The sequence below is a fragment of the Sorex araneus genome, chromosome 4, assembly GCF_027595985.1.
Source record: "Sorex araneus isolate mSorAra2 chromosome 4, mSorAra2.pri, whole genome shotgun sequence".
Lineage (NCBI taxonomy): Eukaryota > Metazoa > Chordata > Mammalia > Eulipotyphla > Soricidae > Sorex > Sorex araneus.
The window spans coordinates 42,722,854-42,737,868 of NC_073305.1; the positions used below are offsets into that span (position 1 = coordinate 42,722,854).

At 55.9% G+C, this 15,015-nt stretch overlaps 1 protein-coding gene across 1 annotated transcript in view; it reads left to right on the forward strand.

Moving 5' to 3' along the window:
• The window catches only part of LARS2 (leucyl-tRNA synthetase 2, mitochondrial), a 149,475-nt gene extending 147,259 nt beyond the window's left edge, over nt 1-2,216 (forward strand). Inside the window, exon 21 of the mRNA XM_004614528.2 lies at nt 723-2,216. Within this exon, the coding sequence (XP_004614585.2) occupies nt 723-902 (180 nt within the window). The 3' untranslated portion in view covers nt 903-2,216. The remainder of the gene's footprint in view (nt 1-722) is intronic.
• Nucleotides 2,217-15,015: the final 12,799 nt, after the last annotated feature.

Sequence of the window (15,015 nt, forward strand, 5' to 3'; positions counted from 1 at the left end):
GGAGTGATCCCTGAGCACAGACCCAGGAGAGCCCTGAGCAATGCTGGGTGTGCACCACTCCCCCCCCCCCACCAAGAAAAGGTGAAGTGGGTGGCGGGGGGTTGTAGATGTGGATTGTGAGACAGCTCCAATTTCAAGTTGTCATACTTGAACAACGCTTTCTGGAGCCACCATCAGGACAGAAGATGAAATCCCAGGGGCCCCACCATCCCCCAGTCAGATCTGAACTTGGATTTGACACACACACACTCACACACACACACACACACACACGACAGAGAAATCACTGTCCCCCCTGGCACAGCCTAAGCCTCCTCATGCTGAGATTGTGACAGGATTCAACTCTGGGTTGGGTGAAAGTCACATCCTCTGTTCTCCTCCCCTCTCTTCTCCCCTTCTCTTCTCTCCTCTCTTCCTCTCTTCTCCTTTCCTCTTCTCTGCCCTTTCCTCCTCTTTTCCTCTCCTTTCTTCCTTCATCCATCCACTCCCCCTTTCTCTACTTCCGTCTTCTCTCTTCTCACACCCTCTCTCTATCTTTCTCTCCTCTCTCTGTCTGTCTGTCTGTCTCTGTCTCTGTCTCTCTGTCTCTCTGTCTCTCTCTGTCTCTCTCTCTCTCTCTCTCATACATTAATCCCCTCTGTTTACACACGATCCTCCTAGGAGAGGGTGGTTGAGGTGAGGTTGTTTGTCCCCTCATTGTTTGTCTCGGCTTTTCTCCTCAGATCAACAACAAAGCGTGTGGCAAAATCCCTGTGCCCCAACAAGTCGCCCGGGACCAGGACAAAGTCCGTGAACTTGTTCTGCAAAGTGAACTGGGCATGAGGCTCCTGCAAGGGCGAAGCATCGAGAAGGCTTTCCTCTCGCCCAGAACCGCGCTCATCAACTTCCTGGTGCAGGAGTGACTGCGTGTGAACCGGCGGTGGCCCTGGGGCCTCGGGGAACCTCCTCCCACTGCAGTGCAGGGGACAGAGAAGAGACCAATGTCCGGAGGGCCCCCTGCATGCTCTGACAGGCCGGCGTCCCGGATGCTCCTCTGGCATCCACCGTGCACCCAGGGAGAGGGGCAGGTGGAGGGGGAGAAACAGGAGGGAAGAGGAAAGTCTCTGATCCTCCTTCCCAGGGATGAACGGGGGGAGCCATCTGACCCCGCGTGAGCCCCGGTACTGCCAGTGGGCATTGGCGGGAGAAGCCTCAGATGGTCCTAATTTCCCCGGCTGCTGCGAGCTTCCGGGCCTCGGGACTTGCTGGTGAGCCCAGCTCAGGGTCCTGCAGGGACCCCGAGGGTTTCGTGGGGCCACGGGGCAACTCAGCCGAGCCTTCTCACTGCCTGGCTCCATGGGGGAGCCCCGGGGACGTGCCCAAGTCCCCACAGCATGGCGTTTGGAGCCAGGGCTGGGAGTGGGTGAGCGCTCGCCTTGCACAGCTGAAGCCCTGGGTTCAATCCCCCACCCCCAAGGTGGATGACAGTTGCTGAGAACTGTAACCCAGCAGTGCTCGTCCCCTGCTGGGTAGACTCGGTGGGTGCCCCCACAGCCTGGTGCCAGGCACCCACTGGACCCTTCCTGTCACCGCAATCCCGGCCCCGCGGCCAGCTCCTCAGCACTCCTGGGCTCACCCAGCTGGACGTTGGCTGCACATGCCCAGGAACCCGGCTAGCTCCGATCTCAGCCTCCCTGCCCCCCCCACACACACCCCACCAGGGAGCCTGCTCATGTGGATGACGACCCAGAGCAGACAGCTAGGAAGGGCTGCCCCTGGGAGGGTGGACTGAGGCCATCGGGCGGGGCCTCCTGTCCCCAAGCCCGGCCACCAGGAACGGAGCAGCACTGTTGGTACGGGGGCAACCCTGGCTCATGTGACATCAGCAACAAGATGTCCCTCACAACAGGCCTGAGCCCCGGAGTGGGGGGACAGAGGAGTTAGCCCCTTTGAGACGCTGAGAAACAAAGTCCCATCAGACAGGCTCCCCCCGCCCCTGCAATTCAGTGGTCAACAGGTGACTTTGGGGGGCAGGGGGAGGAGGGGTCAGCAATGCTCAGGGGTTACTCCTGCTCTGCACTCAGGAATCACTCCCGGTGGTGCTCAGGGGGCCCTATGGGATGTCAGGGATTGAACCTGGGTCGGCCATGTGCAAGACAAATGCCCTCCCCGCTGCACTATTCATTCAGGCCCCAGCAGGTGACCTTTTTTTAATGAAATAAAATGTTTCCCATCCATGACTCGAGGGCATGTGTGTGTCCTCCGAGAGCCACCCTCTTTGCCTTCTGCTTCTGGGAGTTGGCGGGACTGGGTTGAGTCCCTCCTTCTAGTCCCCACGCCCCAGCCCACAGCGCCCTCCCTCGGAATCTGGCACAGCATGAAGTCAGGCCTCGTTCACAGCACTTGAGTCCTGGAGCTCCGACCTTTTTACCACACCCTGCCCCGGGCTCAGAAAACCCAGGTTGACTCATCTTAGCGGCACTTGGGCATTGATGGACATAAAACGCCACCGGGGGAGATCCTAACAGGAGACAGAATTTGAGACTCCTGGAGTCTCAACACAGTTCAGTGAACTCAGACAGTGATGTCTAATTAGCCCTTCCTCTCCCTGCCTCCAGCCTCACTGGAATGAATTTGGTCTGAGACCAGAAGGGAAAGGGAAGGCAGGGGCCAGAACACTCGGGCAGGTATTTAAAACATCCCCAGAACCGAGCGGAGTGTACACAGTCCCATTCCACATTCCAGCCAGTGTGGATTAAATATAAGCAAATGGTCCGGGGACTTTTGGCACCAGCCGAGGCTGGAGGCGGGAAGCCTTTGCTGCGCTGTCTTGTTTATTCCTAGGGGAAGTCAAGGGGCCCGGGTCCAGGGGACAGGATGAGTGAAAGCCCTTTCCTCTGCCAGAACCTGCCCGTGTGATGGGCCAGCGAGGGTCCCTGGCTCCGGGACTGACCTACAGGGCCGGGCAGGGTTTTTTCACAAGAGGACAAAACTTGAAAATGGGAGTTCTTGGTGCTGAAACAGACAGTTAATGGAACATTGGACCAGAAAGCTCCTCCCTGCGGGGGAGGGCTGGGCCGTGCGCACAGAGCTCTGTTCACTCCCTTAATTGGGACAGAAACTGGACTGGACAAGTTCCTTTGCCTTATGTCATTGATTTCTCACACAAACCCTCACGGGGAGGAATTATTCTCTCATAAATCTGAAGAAACCCAGATCGGAGATTCAATATTTGTTCAGTTTCCACAGCAAAAAATAAACTGAGGCAAGTGAAGATCCAACCCCACAGCTGCTCTGGCCTTTACATCCTTTCCTGCCTTCCCCCACCAGCAAACATACACACACACGCACACCCTGTCACCAGCCCATCTCGCTTCTGGGATGAGTCGGGAGAGTTGAGATGCGGGCCACCTGGCCAGGCCTCCCCTCCTCTGAAGTCCACGTCCGCAGAGCTTGGGAATCCCAGCGCTGCACCCTCTACGGGGGCGGGTGGAGGGCGAGGGGCCAAGAGCTCGGTGTGAGGGCCCAGAGAGACGGGACAGCAGGTAGGGCCCTTGCCTTGATGCAGCTATCCTGGGTCGCTCCCTGGCACCCTGTATGATTTCTGAGCCCCACGAGGACGGCTCCCAGCTGTGGCCCCCAAACAAAAACAACAAAATAAAAGCTTGATGTGGATTTATGCAGCTGGAGGTGAAGGTGGGGCCAAGCCAGCAGGAGACCCAGGATTGTGCTTGTGGGAAAATAAATGGGTGGAGGACGTTTGCACCGGGCAGGAGGTGCCTGGGAAGCCCCAGGGTCAAAGTCCCCATGGTACTGCAGTCAATCAGACGTCAGAGGAAATGAAATCTATCTCTAAAACCCTAAAACGGAAAGCAACGGAGATTCCAGGGACCAGAGTTTCATGCTTTGTGTGTCTGGGGGTCCCCATTTTGGCCCCTGGCACCATGGTGCACCCTCCTGCTGAAGCAGCCTTGCTGGTCCCCAGTGCTAGCGCAGCTTCTTCGGACCCTGGCTCTGAGCCATCTGGCCTACTCGGATGCACATCACTGGGAGTGGCCCCAGGACAGACCCCCTCGCCACTGATTGGAGGACCCCCAACAGCAACAACAAAAGGGAGCTGGAGATGGCATGAACAGGCTCCCGCTCCTTCAGGAAATGGTGAAAGAGGGAAGAAAGAACGGGACGGCTGTGGAAAAGAGAACGGGAAGCCAGGCTGTCAGCAAAACACGTAGAACTGGGGTTTTTCCTCCACAAAGTAATTATGTGTGAGCCCACCTTTTTTTTCTTTTTAATTCTCAAGCTTACAGAGAGAAGGAAATTTGCCCATCGATCACTAGTTAAGACTTAACACAAGTTACTTTTTTCTTTCTGCGTGCTTTTTTTCATTTCCTCCTTTCGTTTACTTTGTTTCTCTTGTTTACTCTTTCCTCTTGAATTTTGTATTAGAGCACTATAGCACTGTAGCACTGTTGTCTGGTTGCTCATCGATTTGTTCGAGCAGGCACCATAACGTCTCCATTGTGAGACTTGTTACTGTTTTTGACATATCGAATACGCCACAGGTAGCTTGCCAGGCGCTGCCATGTGGGCGGGGTACTCTCTGTAGCTTGTGGGGCTCTCCAAGAGGGACAGAAGAATCAAACCCGGGTCAGCCAAGTGCAAGGCAAACGCCCTACCCGCTGTGCTATCGCTCCAGTCCGTATTAGAGCATGGAGAAAAAAAATTTAAATACCGTTTTGTGAGGCACCAAGTTAAGGACCTGATGGGACCAAGCTTTTCTTTCTTTTCTCCCAGTCCGGGTGCCTCTTTGCTCTCAGAATGTGCCCGAGAGGGAACAGGCTCTTGTTGTGTAAAGCTGGTGTCTGTAGGCTGACTGACAGGTCGGGCACCCCCAGTCCCGGCTAGGGCCTTGCAGCCTGAGACCAGAGCAGATGGCTCTTCCTCGGTGGACTCTTCCCATCTCGGGTGGACAGTGCAGTCCAGTAGCCAAGAGCAATAGCCAAGTCTCGTTCTGTGACTCAATGGCTTTGTCACTCAGTGACCCTGTGTTCACAGGACCTCAGTGACGCCCTGGGGTGTGAGGATAAAGTGAGATCATGTATGAAAAGCACAGGTGCATCGTAAACTCCCAGTAGAAACTTTGGGGGGAGGGAGTGGGGGATGGAGCCACATGCAACAGTGCGTAGTGTCATTCCCGGTGGTGCTCATGGAAACAGGTGGTGCCAGGAATCAAATCCGGAGCCTCACACGTGCCAGGCAAGCGCTGTCCTCCTCAGCCACATCCCTGGTCCCAGCCAGAAACATTTTATGATGATTATTAATTTTGCTCTGTAGGAATAGACTGGTGGAGGGCCAGAGAGATAGTAGAGGGTAAGCCTTGGAGGGTGGTTTGATCCCTAGATCCTGTGGATCCTGGTTTGATCCCTAGAACCCCATGTGGTCCCTCAAGCACCATCAGGAGTCACCTCTGAGCACAGAGCCAGGAGTAAGCCCTGAGCACTGCCAGATGTAGCCCAATCCTCCCACAAAATAAATAGGCTGATCATCTAGAATGGGGTTTCCTTTGGTCAAGAAGGGGAAGATTAAAGGCACATGACGAATCTCGGGAGATGTCAACCCTGGCCATTGCATACCAGGAAGGGGAAAAAACGGTTTAAGTCTAACCTTGGGGGTGTGGGTTCCATTGCCAGACCCTGCTCTATTCCATGGCCTTCACCTGGGCATCCTATGCTCATGGGTACCTCCTGTCCCCTCTGGAGTCTCAGTCATGGGGCAGTGTTTACTTTCCTTGGGTGCTAAAGATCCTCTCCCTCTAGTGGTGGCCAGAGGCCTTAAAGCACCTACAAGCATCAGGGGCGGTGGGGCAGGGAATCCAAAAGCTCCAAACCTCTTATAGGCCCCGCCTTGGCCATCCACATCCACCCAAGCACTCATAGGATTGTGGCACAGGAAGGGATGGCATGGGGTCCCAGCCTGCCCATGGGTCCCCAGAGTACCCCCAGTTGGCTCAGCATCACTCCCCTACCCACAGCCACTAAAAAAGACACTTGGGGTTGGTTTGGGCACAAGAGTCAGTGGAACTGCCTTCATCCTCGCTGTCTCTGCTGCCGGCTTGTCCTTGCTGATCTGTGGTGGTGGCTGCTGGGAGCAGATGGCCAAGTGGTGTGGGGACAGGAGGAAACCAGAGAGACCTGGGGGCAGGGCAGCTGGGGGCTGCTGGTCAGGCGGGAGCATGGCCTTCCCAGAGACGGAGCATCAGAAGTTGACTTGGGAGCCAGAGCAATAGTACAGTTGGGAGGGTATTTGCCTTGTACATGGCTGACCCAGGTTCAATCCCCGGCATCCCATATGGTTCCCCAAGCACCACCAAGAGTAATTCCTGAGTGCAGAGCCAGGAGTAGCCTCTGGACATCTCTGGTGTTATCCAAAAAGCAAAAAACAAAAAGAAGAAAGAGGAAGAGAAGGAGAAGGTGGAGGAGGAAGAGGAGGAGAAGAAAGTTGACTTGGGTTTTCATTCACAGGCAGTTTGTGTCCCTGAGACCTGCAAAGGGACTCTAAGGCCGCTTAGAGTGTGGCAGGCCCCAGGCTGGCCACACACATCTTTAATGGACTGGAGGCTCTTTTCTAAGCTGGTGTGACCTCCTGGGAGAGAAAGGAAGGGGGCAGCCAGCTTCCGGGTCATTCTTTGTGCTGGGCAGGGATCCTCAGCCACCCTCCAGTCCTCATGTAGATGCTTGACTAGGAATGAGAACCCCTGACTAAAGCCCAAAAAAGGAGTCACACCACCAGAAATTGTTGGCCCCAGGATGCGGCCTCACACCTGCCTCTGTTCACACGGGCTCACTGAGGGATGGAGGAGCCGCCTGCCTGAGGGATGGAGGCGCTGCTTCCCAGGAAATAGCCTGCTCTTGCGCATCTTTCCTTCCAGGGAGTTCTCAGCAGGAAGCTGTGGCATCTGCGTGGTGCCACAGACCTGTCCCTCCCTGAGGAGGCTGATTCTGTTAGTCTTTGGCTGTGGGTACCTTCTCAGGGGCGGGGGGTGGGGGGAAGTAGGCAATCACTTCCAGGCATCCTGGGACAGAGGCTCCCCCAGGGGCTCAGGGAGCGTTTCCAGCGATGGGCAGCCCTGAGCCACCAGCATTGAGAGAGGCGAGCAGCCAGCCCTGACCTGAGGAAGATCCGGGAGCAACGCCAGGTCGCAGCTGAGGAGAGAGAGATGAGGAGAACCCGAGGAGGGGCAACAGTGTGGCCAAGCAGAGGCTCCAGACAGAAGCCCGCTTCCGAGGGACGTGGTGGGCAGGCTGGGTCTGGAGAGGTCGCCCGCCTCAGACCCACCCTTCTGCCCAGGGACCAGGGCTGGGGCAGCACTTCTGGATTCTGGGCAGCCTGAGACCAAAACTGGGGTTCCAGGGCCAGAGAGATGGCACAGGGAATAAGGCACTTAGCTGGCACGTGGCCCGCCCCAGTTTGAATCTGGTACCACAGAGGGTCACCCGAGCTCTGCCAGGAGTGATCCTTGAGCACAGAGCCAGGAGTAAACCCTGAGCCCTGCCGGGTGTGGCCCAAACCCCAACCCCCCGCCCTACACACGAACACACAAAAACCAGGCCTCAGAGAGGCTTCAGCTTGCTTGACTGAGACCATGCCAGTCAGCAATGGGGTTTACCGCTAATCTGTTCCCCTTCCTCTTCCAGCAACCCCTGCCCCCACTTTATAGGAAAAGTCGATGCCCCAGTGGGCACACTTCAGCTGAGGAGGAAGTTGCCTTGATGATCACCCCTACCACACCCTTTAGTCAGGGAAGAAGCGGGGGCTGGACAGAACGAGGAGCCGTGGCACACGCCCCTTCTTCCCTGGGAGAGCAGACAGTGTGTCTCAGGGCCCAGCTCCGTGGGTCACACTCTGGGCTCCCAGCCAAGCCCATGAGTGTGGAGACTGGAATCTGGGGGGGATCCTGAGCAAAGGGAATCCTCCAGGGCCGGTGGGTGGGTGGTCACTGTCAGGGAAGAGCCCGGCAAAGGCCAGTCCTGTGGGCAGAGGCCTGCGACCGAAGTGTGGGTCCGTGAACACCCTAAGGGTTGACGTCACTCTCTCACGTCTGCCTCCACAGGAAGAGGGCAGGGATGACAAGGCCCCTTGGGGCAGGCGCTGGCCGGGCCTGCTGTGCAGTCCTGGGCCTGGAAGTCAGCGTCCATGACTCACCTCTCTGCACCTCAAGCCTCACACTTGAATTCCCGCTCTCGTCTGATCTGTGGCTCCCCGGTGCCAGTAGCAGCACTGGCAACTGCCACGGAGCGGGGTGCTGCCACAGAAGAGGCCCTGCTCGTGTCCACACAGGAGAAGACGGAGACTCCTGCTCCCAGCCCCGCCCCACCGAAGGGACCAGCCTCCCGAAGGGACCAGCCCTCGTCCCTCCCACACTTCCCACAGACGGTCGTGATTTCTGCCTTCTTTCCTGTCGCCTCCGAAGGAGCCCCAAAGCTGCCAAGCTGACACGTGCTGCTCTGTGACCGGAAGGCCAGCTCTCCAGGGTGGCGCCTGTCGGGGACAATACCTCATGTTCTGGCGGGTTGTGTGGGTGTGTGTGTGTGGGGGGGTGATTCAGCAAGCACCTGGGAGATGTCCGGGCTCTGAGCTGGGGGCGACCATCTGCGGGTCCCACTGGGATCAGGAGGCAGCTTGGCCCAGCTCCACACACAGCCAGGGGAGGCAGAGACCTAGACTGGGCCTGTGTCCCCCTGAGCGCCGCTTGGCCTCACCACAGCGCAGCCTCCTGCTTCCCCCACTGCAGTTAGCAGTCTGGGCTGACTGCTTCTGTGGACTGAACGTTTTATTCTGTTTTTGTTTTGCTTTGCTCTTTTTGGTTTTATTTTGATTTGGGGCCACACCTGGCAGTGCCCAGGGCGTACTCCCGGGTAAGCTAAGGGATCAACTTCTCAGGGATCTCGTGTGGGGAACCGCATGAGGAAAAGGCGATCTGAACCTTGCAGAAGCAAGCAGCAGGCTGCCTCTGCCACCTCAACCGTCTCCATCTCTAACCTCTATTACCCGCCTGTCTGTCTTTTGCCCTCCAGATGCCTCCATGGTCTGCTGGTACCTGTGTTCACGTGTCCCGAGTCAACGGTTTGCTCCCTTCGTTTGTGAAAGCTGTCGTGGCTGGCGACCTTGGCCGCCTCGCCACCTCCATCCCTACCGCTGACTCTGACCTCTCTGCTGGGCGCTGAGGCTCTCTACACACAGACGGGTGAAATCAGACTGGCTCTTGCCATGGTAGATCGGAATGATTTCACTCCAAAGCCACCTTTACTGGTGTCATTTCTCCCCACTCTCCTGGGGTCAACATGAGACTCACAAGTTGGTTTGTGGAAACAGTTTGCAGTAATTTTGGTATTTGCGTCATGCTCAGCAGTGTCCAAGGGCTACTCCAAGCTCTGTGCTCAGAGGTTGCTCCAGTAGTATTCAGGAGACCATGCGGGGACTCTGATGGAACTCGGGCCCCCTGCGGCGCGGAGCCGACACTCCAGCCTGTTGAGCCATCTCTCCTGCCCGGCCTGGAGTGGCTGTTGGTTTGGGCCATATGGCGTGATTTGAAAGATGGAGGAAAGCAGACCTCCCCAGTGCCCCCTGGAGACCTGGGAAATTCTTGAGATTCCTGCTTCTGCAGGGTCATGGCTGCATTCTGGGTGGAAATGGGGCACAATCCTGACGACTTGGCTTTGTTTGGATTCTGGAAACTGCGATCTCAACGATGCCCCTCCCCTCCCCTCCCCTCCAAGCACCCCCTCCACTCCCAACCTGCAACACACCACACACACGTTCTCACACAACACACACACACACACACACACTGTGCACATCACACAACTCCAGGGCTTGCTTGCATTTCTTACCTCGTACTCTATGCTGGAATGATAGCACAGCGGGTAGGGCATTTGCCTTGCACGCGGCTGGCCCGGGTTCGATTCCTCCATCCCTCTCAGAGAGCCCAGCAAGCTACCGAGAGTATCCCACCCGCATGGTAGAGCCTGGCAAGCTTACCCGTGGCATATTTGATATGCCAAAAACAGTAACAACAAGTCTCACAATGGAGATGTTACTGGTGCCCGCTGGAGCAAATCGATGAGCAACAGGATGACAGTGACAGTGACAGTGACTCTAAGGCTGGGAGGCTTGGAGGGGAGGATGGGGAGTACAGCTGATACCTGAGACAGGGTCAGTGTGGACAGCAGCATGGGAGGTCCCTCTCCTCAGGTGCTCGCTCGGGTGGGGCTGAGTTACACGGTCCCTGCTCTGACAGCCCACACAGATGGGACTGTCTGTGTCCCAAGTAAAAACCGAGTCAGGGCTTCTTGCAGTGACGCTCTATACCTGTGACTGAGCAGGACAAGTGGCCAAACCAGTGAGACAGGGGGCACAGGCCCCCCAGCCCAGCTATTTACTCTGCCCAAGAACTTGACAGGTGACTCTCTGGGGCTCTGACACCTGACAGTTACCACCTCATTATTGTGAGGATTTAATGCGAGTTTGGGTTGTGTTGGTTGATTGGTCAGTTTGGTTGGTTTGGGACCGCACCCAGGGGTGCTCTGGGGTTACTCCTGATTCTGCACTCAGGAATCACCCCTGGTTGGTGCTCAGGGGATCATGTGGGATGCCAAGGATACTTAGTTTGCTCTAGTCTGCTCATCTCTAAGTGGAGCCTTGCTTGTGCACCTTACAATGTGGTCTTAAAGACAGGAAGGAGTAAAGCATTTCAGCACCCAACACTAGCTAAGGGCTAAGCCTTTAAAAACCCATTAAGGGGCTGGAGCAATAGCACAGTGGGTAGGGCGTTTGCCTTGCACTCGGCCAACCCAGGCTCGATTCCCAGCATCCCATAGAGTCCCCTGAGCACCGCCAGGAGTAATTCCTGAGTGCATGAGCCAGGAGTAACCCCTGAGCATCTCCAGGTGTGACCCAAAAACCCAATAAAATAAAACCCATTAAATCCAGGGCCAGAGAGATAGCTACACCCTTGCACGCGGCAGGCCCAAATTCAATCCCCAGCATCCCATATGGTCCCCCAAGCCCACTAGGAGTGATCCCTGAGCACAGAGCCAGGAGTAAGGCCTGAGTACCACCAGGTGTGACCAGAAGCAAACTACAAAAACCAGCTGTGAAACAAACTACAAAAAAAAAGCAGCTGTGACCCACCCAGCAGGGCCTGGATCTCTACGGCCTCAGAGTGCTCCCCGGGAGTGGGCGGGTGATGACACACCGTGAGTTCCCCTGCTGGCTCCTGGCCTGGCCTCCACAGGCCACTCAGGGCGAGGCCAGGCCTGCCGCAGGCCCGCAGGGGGGAGCAGGAATGCCTGACCTCCTTCACGGATTTCCCTTTCTGCAGCTCTTCCTTTTCCTGAGGCCTCTGGGCTGAGTCAGGGCTTCCCCAGGGGGAGGTGCTGGGGGAGGGTGACCAAGCTGGTCCTGCCTTGGCCTTGGCCCTGGAGGGGTGTGTGTGGGGGGAGGCGTGAGGGGATTTGGTGCTGGGTGGGTCTTCTCTTTCCAGATCTCCCAGCCCTGGCGCTGCCCTTTCCCTGAGATCGCTCCCCGAGGGGGCAGCACAGGAGGCCGGATATGAGTCAGCCCAGGGCCCCATGAAGCCCTCAGCCCACAGACCACAGGACAGACTGCAGGTGGGTTCAAGGACACCCGCCACCCACCCGGGGCCTAAAGGGTTGAGCTCAGTGCAGCTGCACCAGCTGCCATCAACTCTATCAGTCCCTTGCTAAGTGTCTGTGGTGCAGTGCCTGGAGCTGAGGAAGCCTCTGGCTCCACAGAGCCCAGCCCACCGCATCCCATTCACCTTCACCTACCCCACTAGGCCTCTGATGCCCTAGCACTTCCTGCCCCCAGACCTCAGTCAGGGCTCCTTTGCCGGGAAAGTGCCTCCTGATGGTCCACTCTCACTTCCTCCTAGTCATCCCTCTGACTAGCCCCTGTGCGGCTGCGCCCTACCCCAGGACTCTCTCCTGGCCTCACATCAGCAATATATGTCGTCCCGTTGCTCATCGATTTGCTCGAGCGGGCACCAGTAACGTCTCCATTGTGAGACTTGTTGTGACTGTTTTTGGCATATTGAATACACCACAGGTAGCTTGCCAGGCTCTGCTGTGCAGGCGAGATACTCTCGGTAGCTTGCCAGGCTCCCTGAGACGGATGGAGGAATCGAACCCAGCAATATATATATATATTTTTTTTAATAAGTTTTATTGGATCACTGGGAGATACAGTTACAAACTTGCATGATGACATTTCAGTCACACACTGTTTGAGCACCCATCCCTCCACCAGTGCGCATTTTCCACCACCATTGTTTCCAGTGTCCCACCCGCCACCCCGACCCCATCCCACCCCCTGCCTCTGTGGCAGGTACAATCTTTCTTACTCTCTCTCTCTAATTTGGGGCATTACGATTTGCAATACAGATACCAAGAGACCATCATGTTTGGTCCTTGGTCCACGTTCAGCACACATCTCCCATCCCAGGCGATCCCGCTAATCATCATTGACTTAGTGGTCCCTTCTCCGTCCCAACTGCCTTTTCCCCCCAGCATGTGGGGCCGGCTTCCAAACCATGGCGTGATCCTCCTGGCTCTTATCTCTACTGTCCTTAGGTGTTAGTCTCATACTATGCTTCTTCAACCAGTAATATATTTTGCATATTGATCTTTCCCTGTTACCTCTGCTCTCCCAGAATCACGCGGGCCCGAGGGCAGCAACGGAACATGCAGCTGCAAGGCGTGATGGAGGAACTAGAGGCTTCTTTTATTTCTTTATGACCTGTCATGAGGGCAGAAGGTGCACCTGGAAGGGAGGGTCAGGAAGGTTTGGCTCTGTGCGCCAGGGAGGCCAGGGAAGGGAGGGTCTCGGGACACCCTGAGTCACCACACCCTCGGTCTCAGGATAGAGCTGTCCAGGACCCCATCCATTCCAGTGGGGCGCACCCCAGATCCCACATTTTGGCTGTGAGTGCTGAAGGGGGTACTGGTAGAAACCTCCTTGTTGGGGCTGGACTGAGCTATCAGAGCGAGCCCATGTAGACTGTACCGTACTAAGACGGGAACATAGGGACCCATGAAAATGGGCGAGATTTCTCGTGTGTCCTGACTGGTTTGGATGAAGCTGAACATTTTCCCCCTTCAGAAAAATAATTTCAGTATATTGAAAAGAGCAGTTTTTCCTTCTCTCACAGAAGCCCAGCTGGTCTTTGACATGCAGATCTCCGGTGTTAGCCAGGCCTGACCTTTGAGATTGCAAAATACAGGCTCTGGCCCAGCCTCCTCTTTGGGATGTAGATGTCAGGTGCCTGCCCAGTTTGTATTTTTTTTTTTGGGTCACACCCAGCAATGCACAGGGGTTACCTCCTGGCTTTGCACTCAGGAGTTACTCCTGGCGATGCTCAGGGGACCATATGGGATGCTCGGAATCGAACCCAGGTCGGCCGCGTGCAAGGCAAATGCCCTACCCGCTGTGCTACCGCTCCAGCCCCTGCCCAGTTTGTATTTGAAGTGTGGATTTCAGGTGGCAGCCCAGCCTAGTCTTTGGGATGTAAATCCAGGCGCCCCAAGAAATGTTTCAGTTCTGGCTTTGTATCCTTTCCCGAGGCTACAGGCCTACAGGTACAAGGAAACAATATGTTTCCGCTGTCTCAATGTTCTTTCTGTAACTTTTTTTGATGCCTTTGATGATGTCACTGTATCCCGCCCTTTAGAGGTACCATGATGAATAAAAGGAGACTACAGGGCTCTCTACCTTTGTCACAGAGTCAGAGAGAACCTAGGCCCTCCATGAAATACATTTCTTCCACATTCCTTGTCTCAGCGCCTCTGACCGCACGAATGTTCACGCAACACCTCCTCGAAGGGTAGCGTGGAGGGGAGAGACCGTGAGACCCCATGGACCCTCATCTGCACCTCTTGATGCATCACAAGGACCGTGTGGCACTGGGGTCACAGAAGCCTTTTGCTGTCTTCTGAGCACCATGCTAAGTCCCTTCCCAGGGCTCACCCCCCACACTCCCCTGAGGAAGTCACCCCTGGGGTGTGAGTGAGAGTATGATGCTCCTCCTGCATGAGGACCCGCAGGACTCTGCTGCTGGCCACTAGACTGTGGGGACACCTGTGGCGATCACACATTGTCCTGCATATCTTGTGGACCCAGGGTCTTGGCAGAAAAACATCACATTGTGGCTTAAAGGTAGTATTTTAGTTCTTGCTCATTTGTGGTGTACTTAAGATAATGACACACTTGAAAATCAGTGGTGTCTGAAAACTACCTAAAATGGGCGAACAGGAGCACATGCTTTGCGTGTAGGAGGCCCGTGTCCGAGCCCAAGCCGGAAGTAACCCCCAAGTACTGAACTGGTGGTAGCCACTGAGCACCGGTGGGCTGGCTCACCAACAAACAAAACTTTGGTGACAAATCGAGCAGGCAGGCAGGTAGCTAGGAAAGACCCTCCCCCCCCCCCCCCCGCAGAGTTCTTGGGAAGAGATAAAATCAACTAGTCTTAAGGCTGCTAAAAAGTTCACTTCTGTTTTTTTTTTGCTTTTTGGGTCACACCCGGCGATGCTCAGGGGTTACTCCTGGCTCTGCACTCAGAAATCACCCCTGGCGGTGCTCGGGGGACCATATGGGATGCTGGGAATCAAACCCGGGTCGGCCGCGTGCAAGGCAAATGCCCTACCCGCTGTGCTATCACTCCAGCCTCTAAAAAGTCCACTTCTTGAGCACAGGAACTAAGGCCAAATAAGATCTTCACCTGGTGCCAGCACAGACCCAGAGAAGGCTGGAACCCCCTGCAGATTCTGGGCTCCCATGGGTTCTGTCACCTTGAACTTGCTACTAGATACAACCAAGAGACTGATTTCCTTAAATACAAAATCAACCCTAGCCATGCCAGATGGCAGGTCCGTGGGCTCCTAGGAGACAGAACCCCCCCAAAATAGTCTGCGGGTGTCTTGTGAGATGAATCTCTCTCCTGGGATCAAAAATATTCCAACC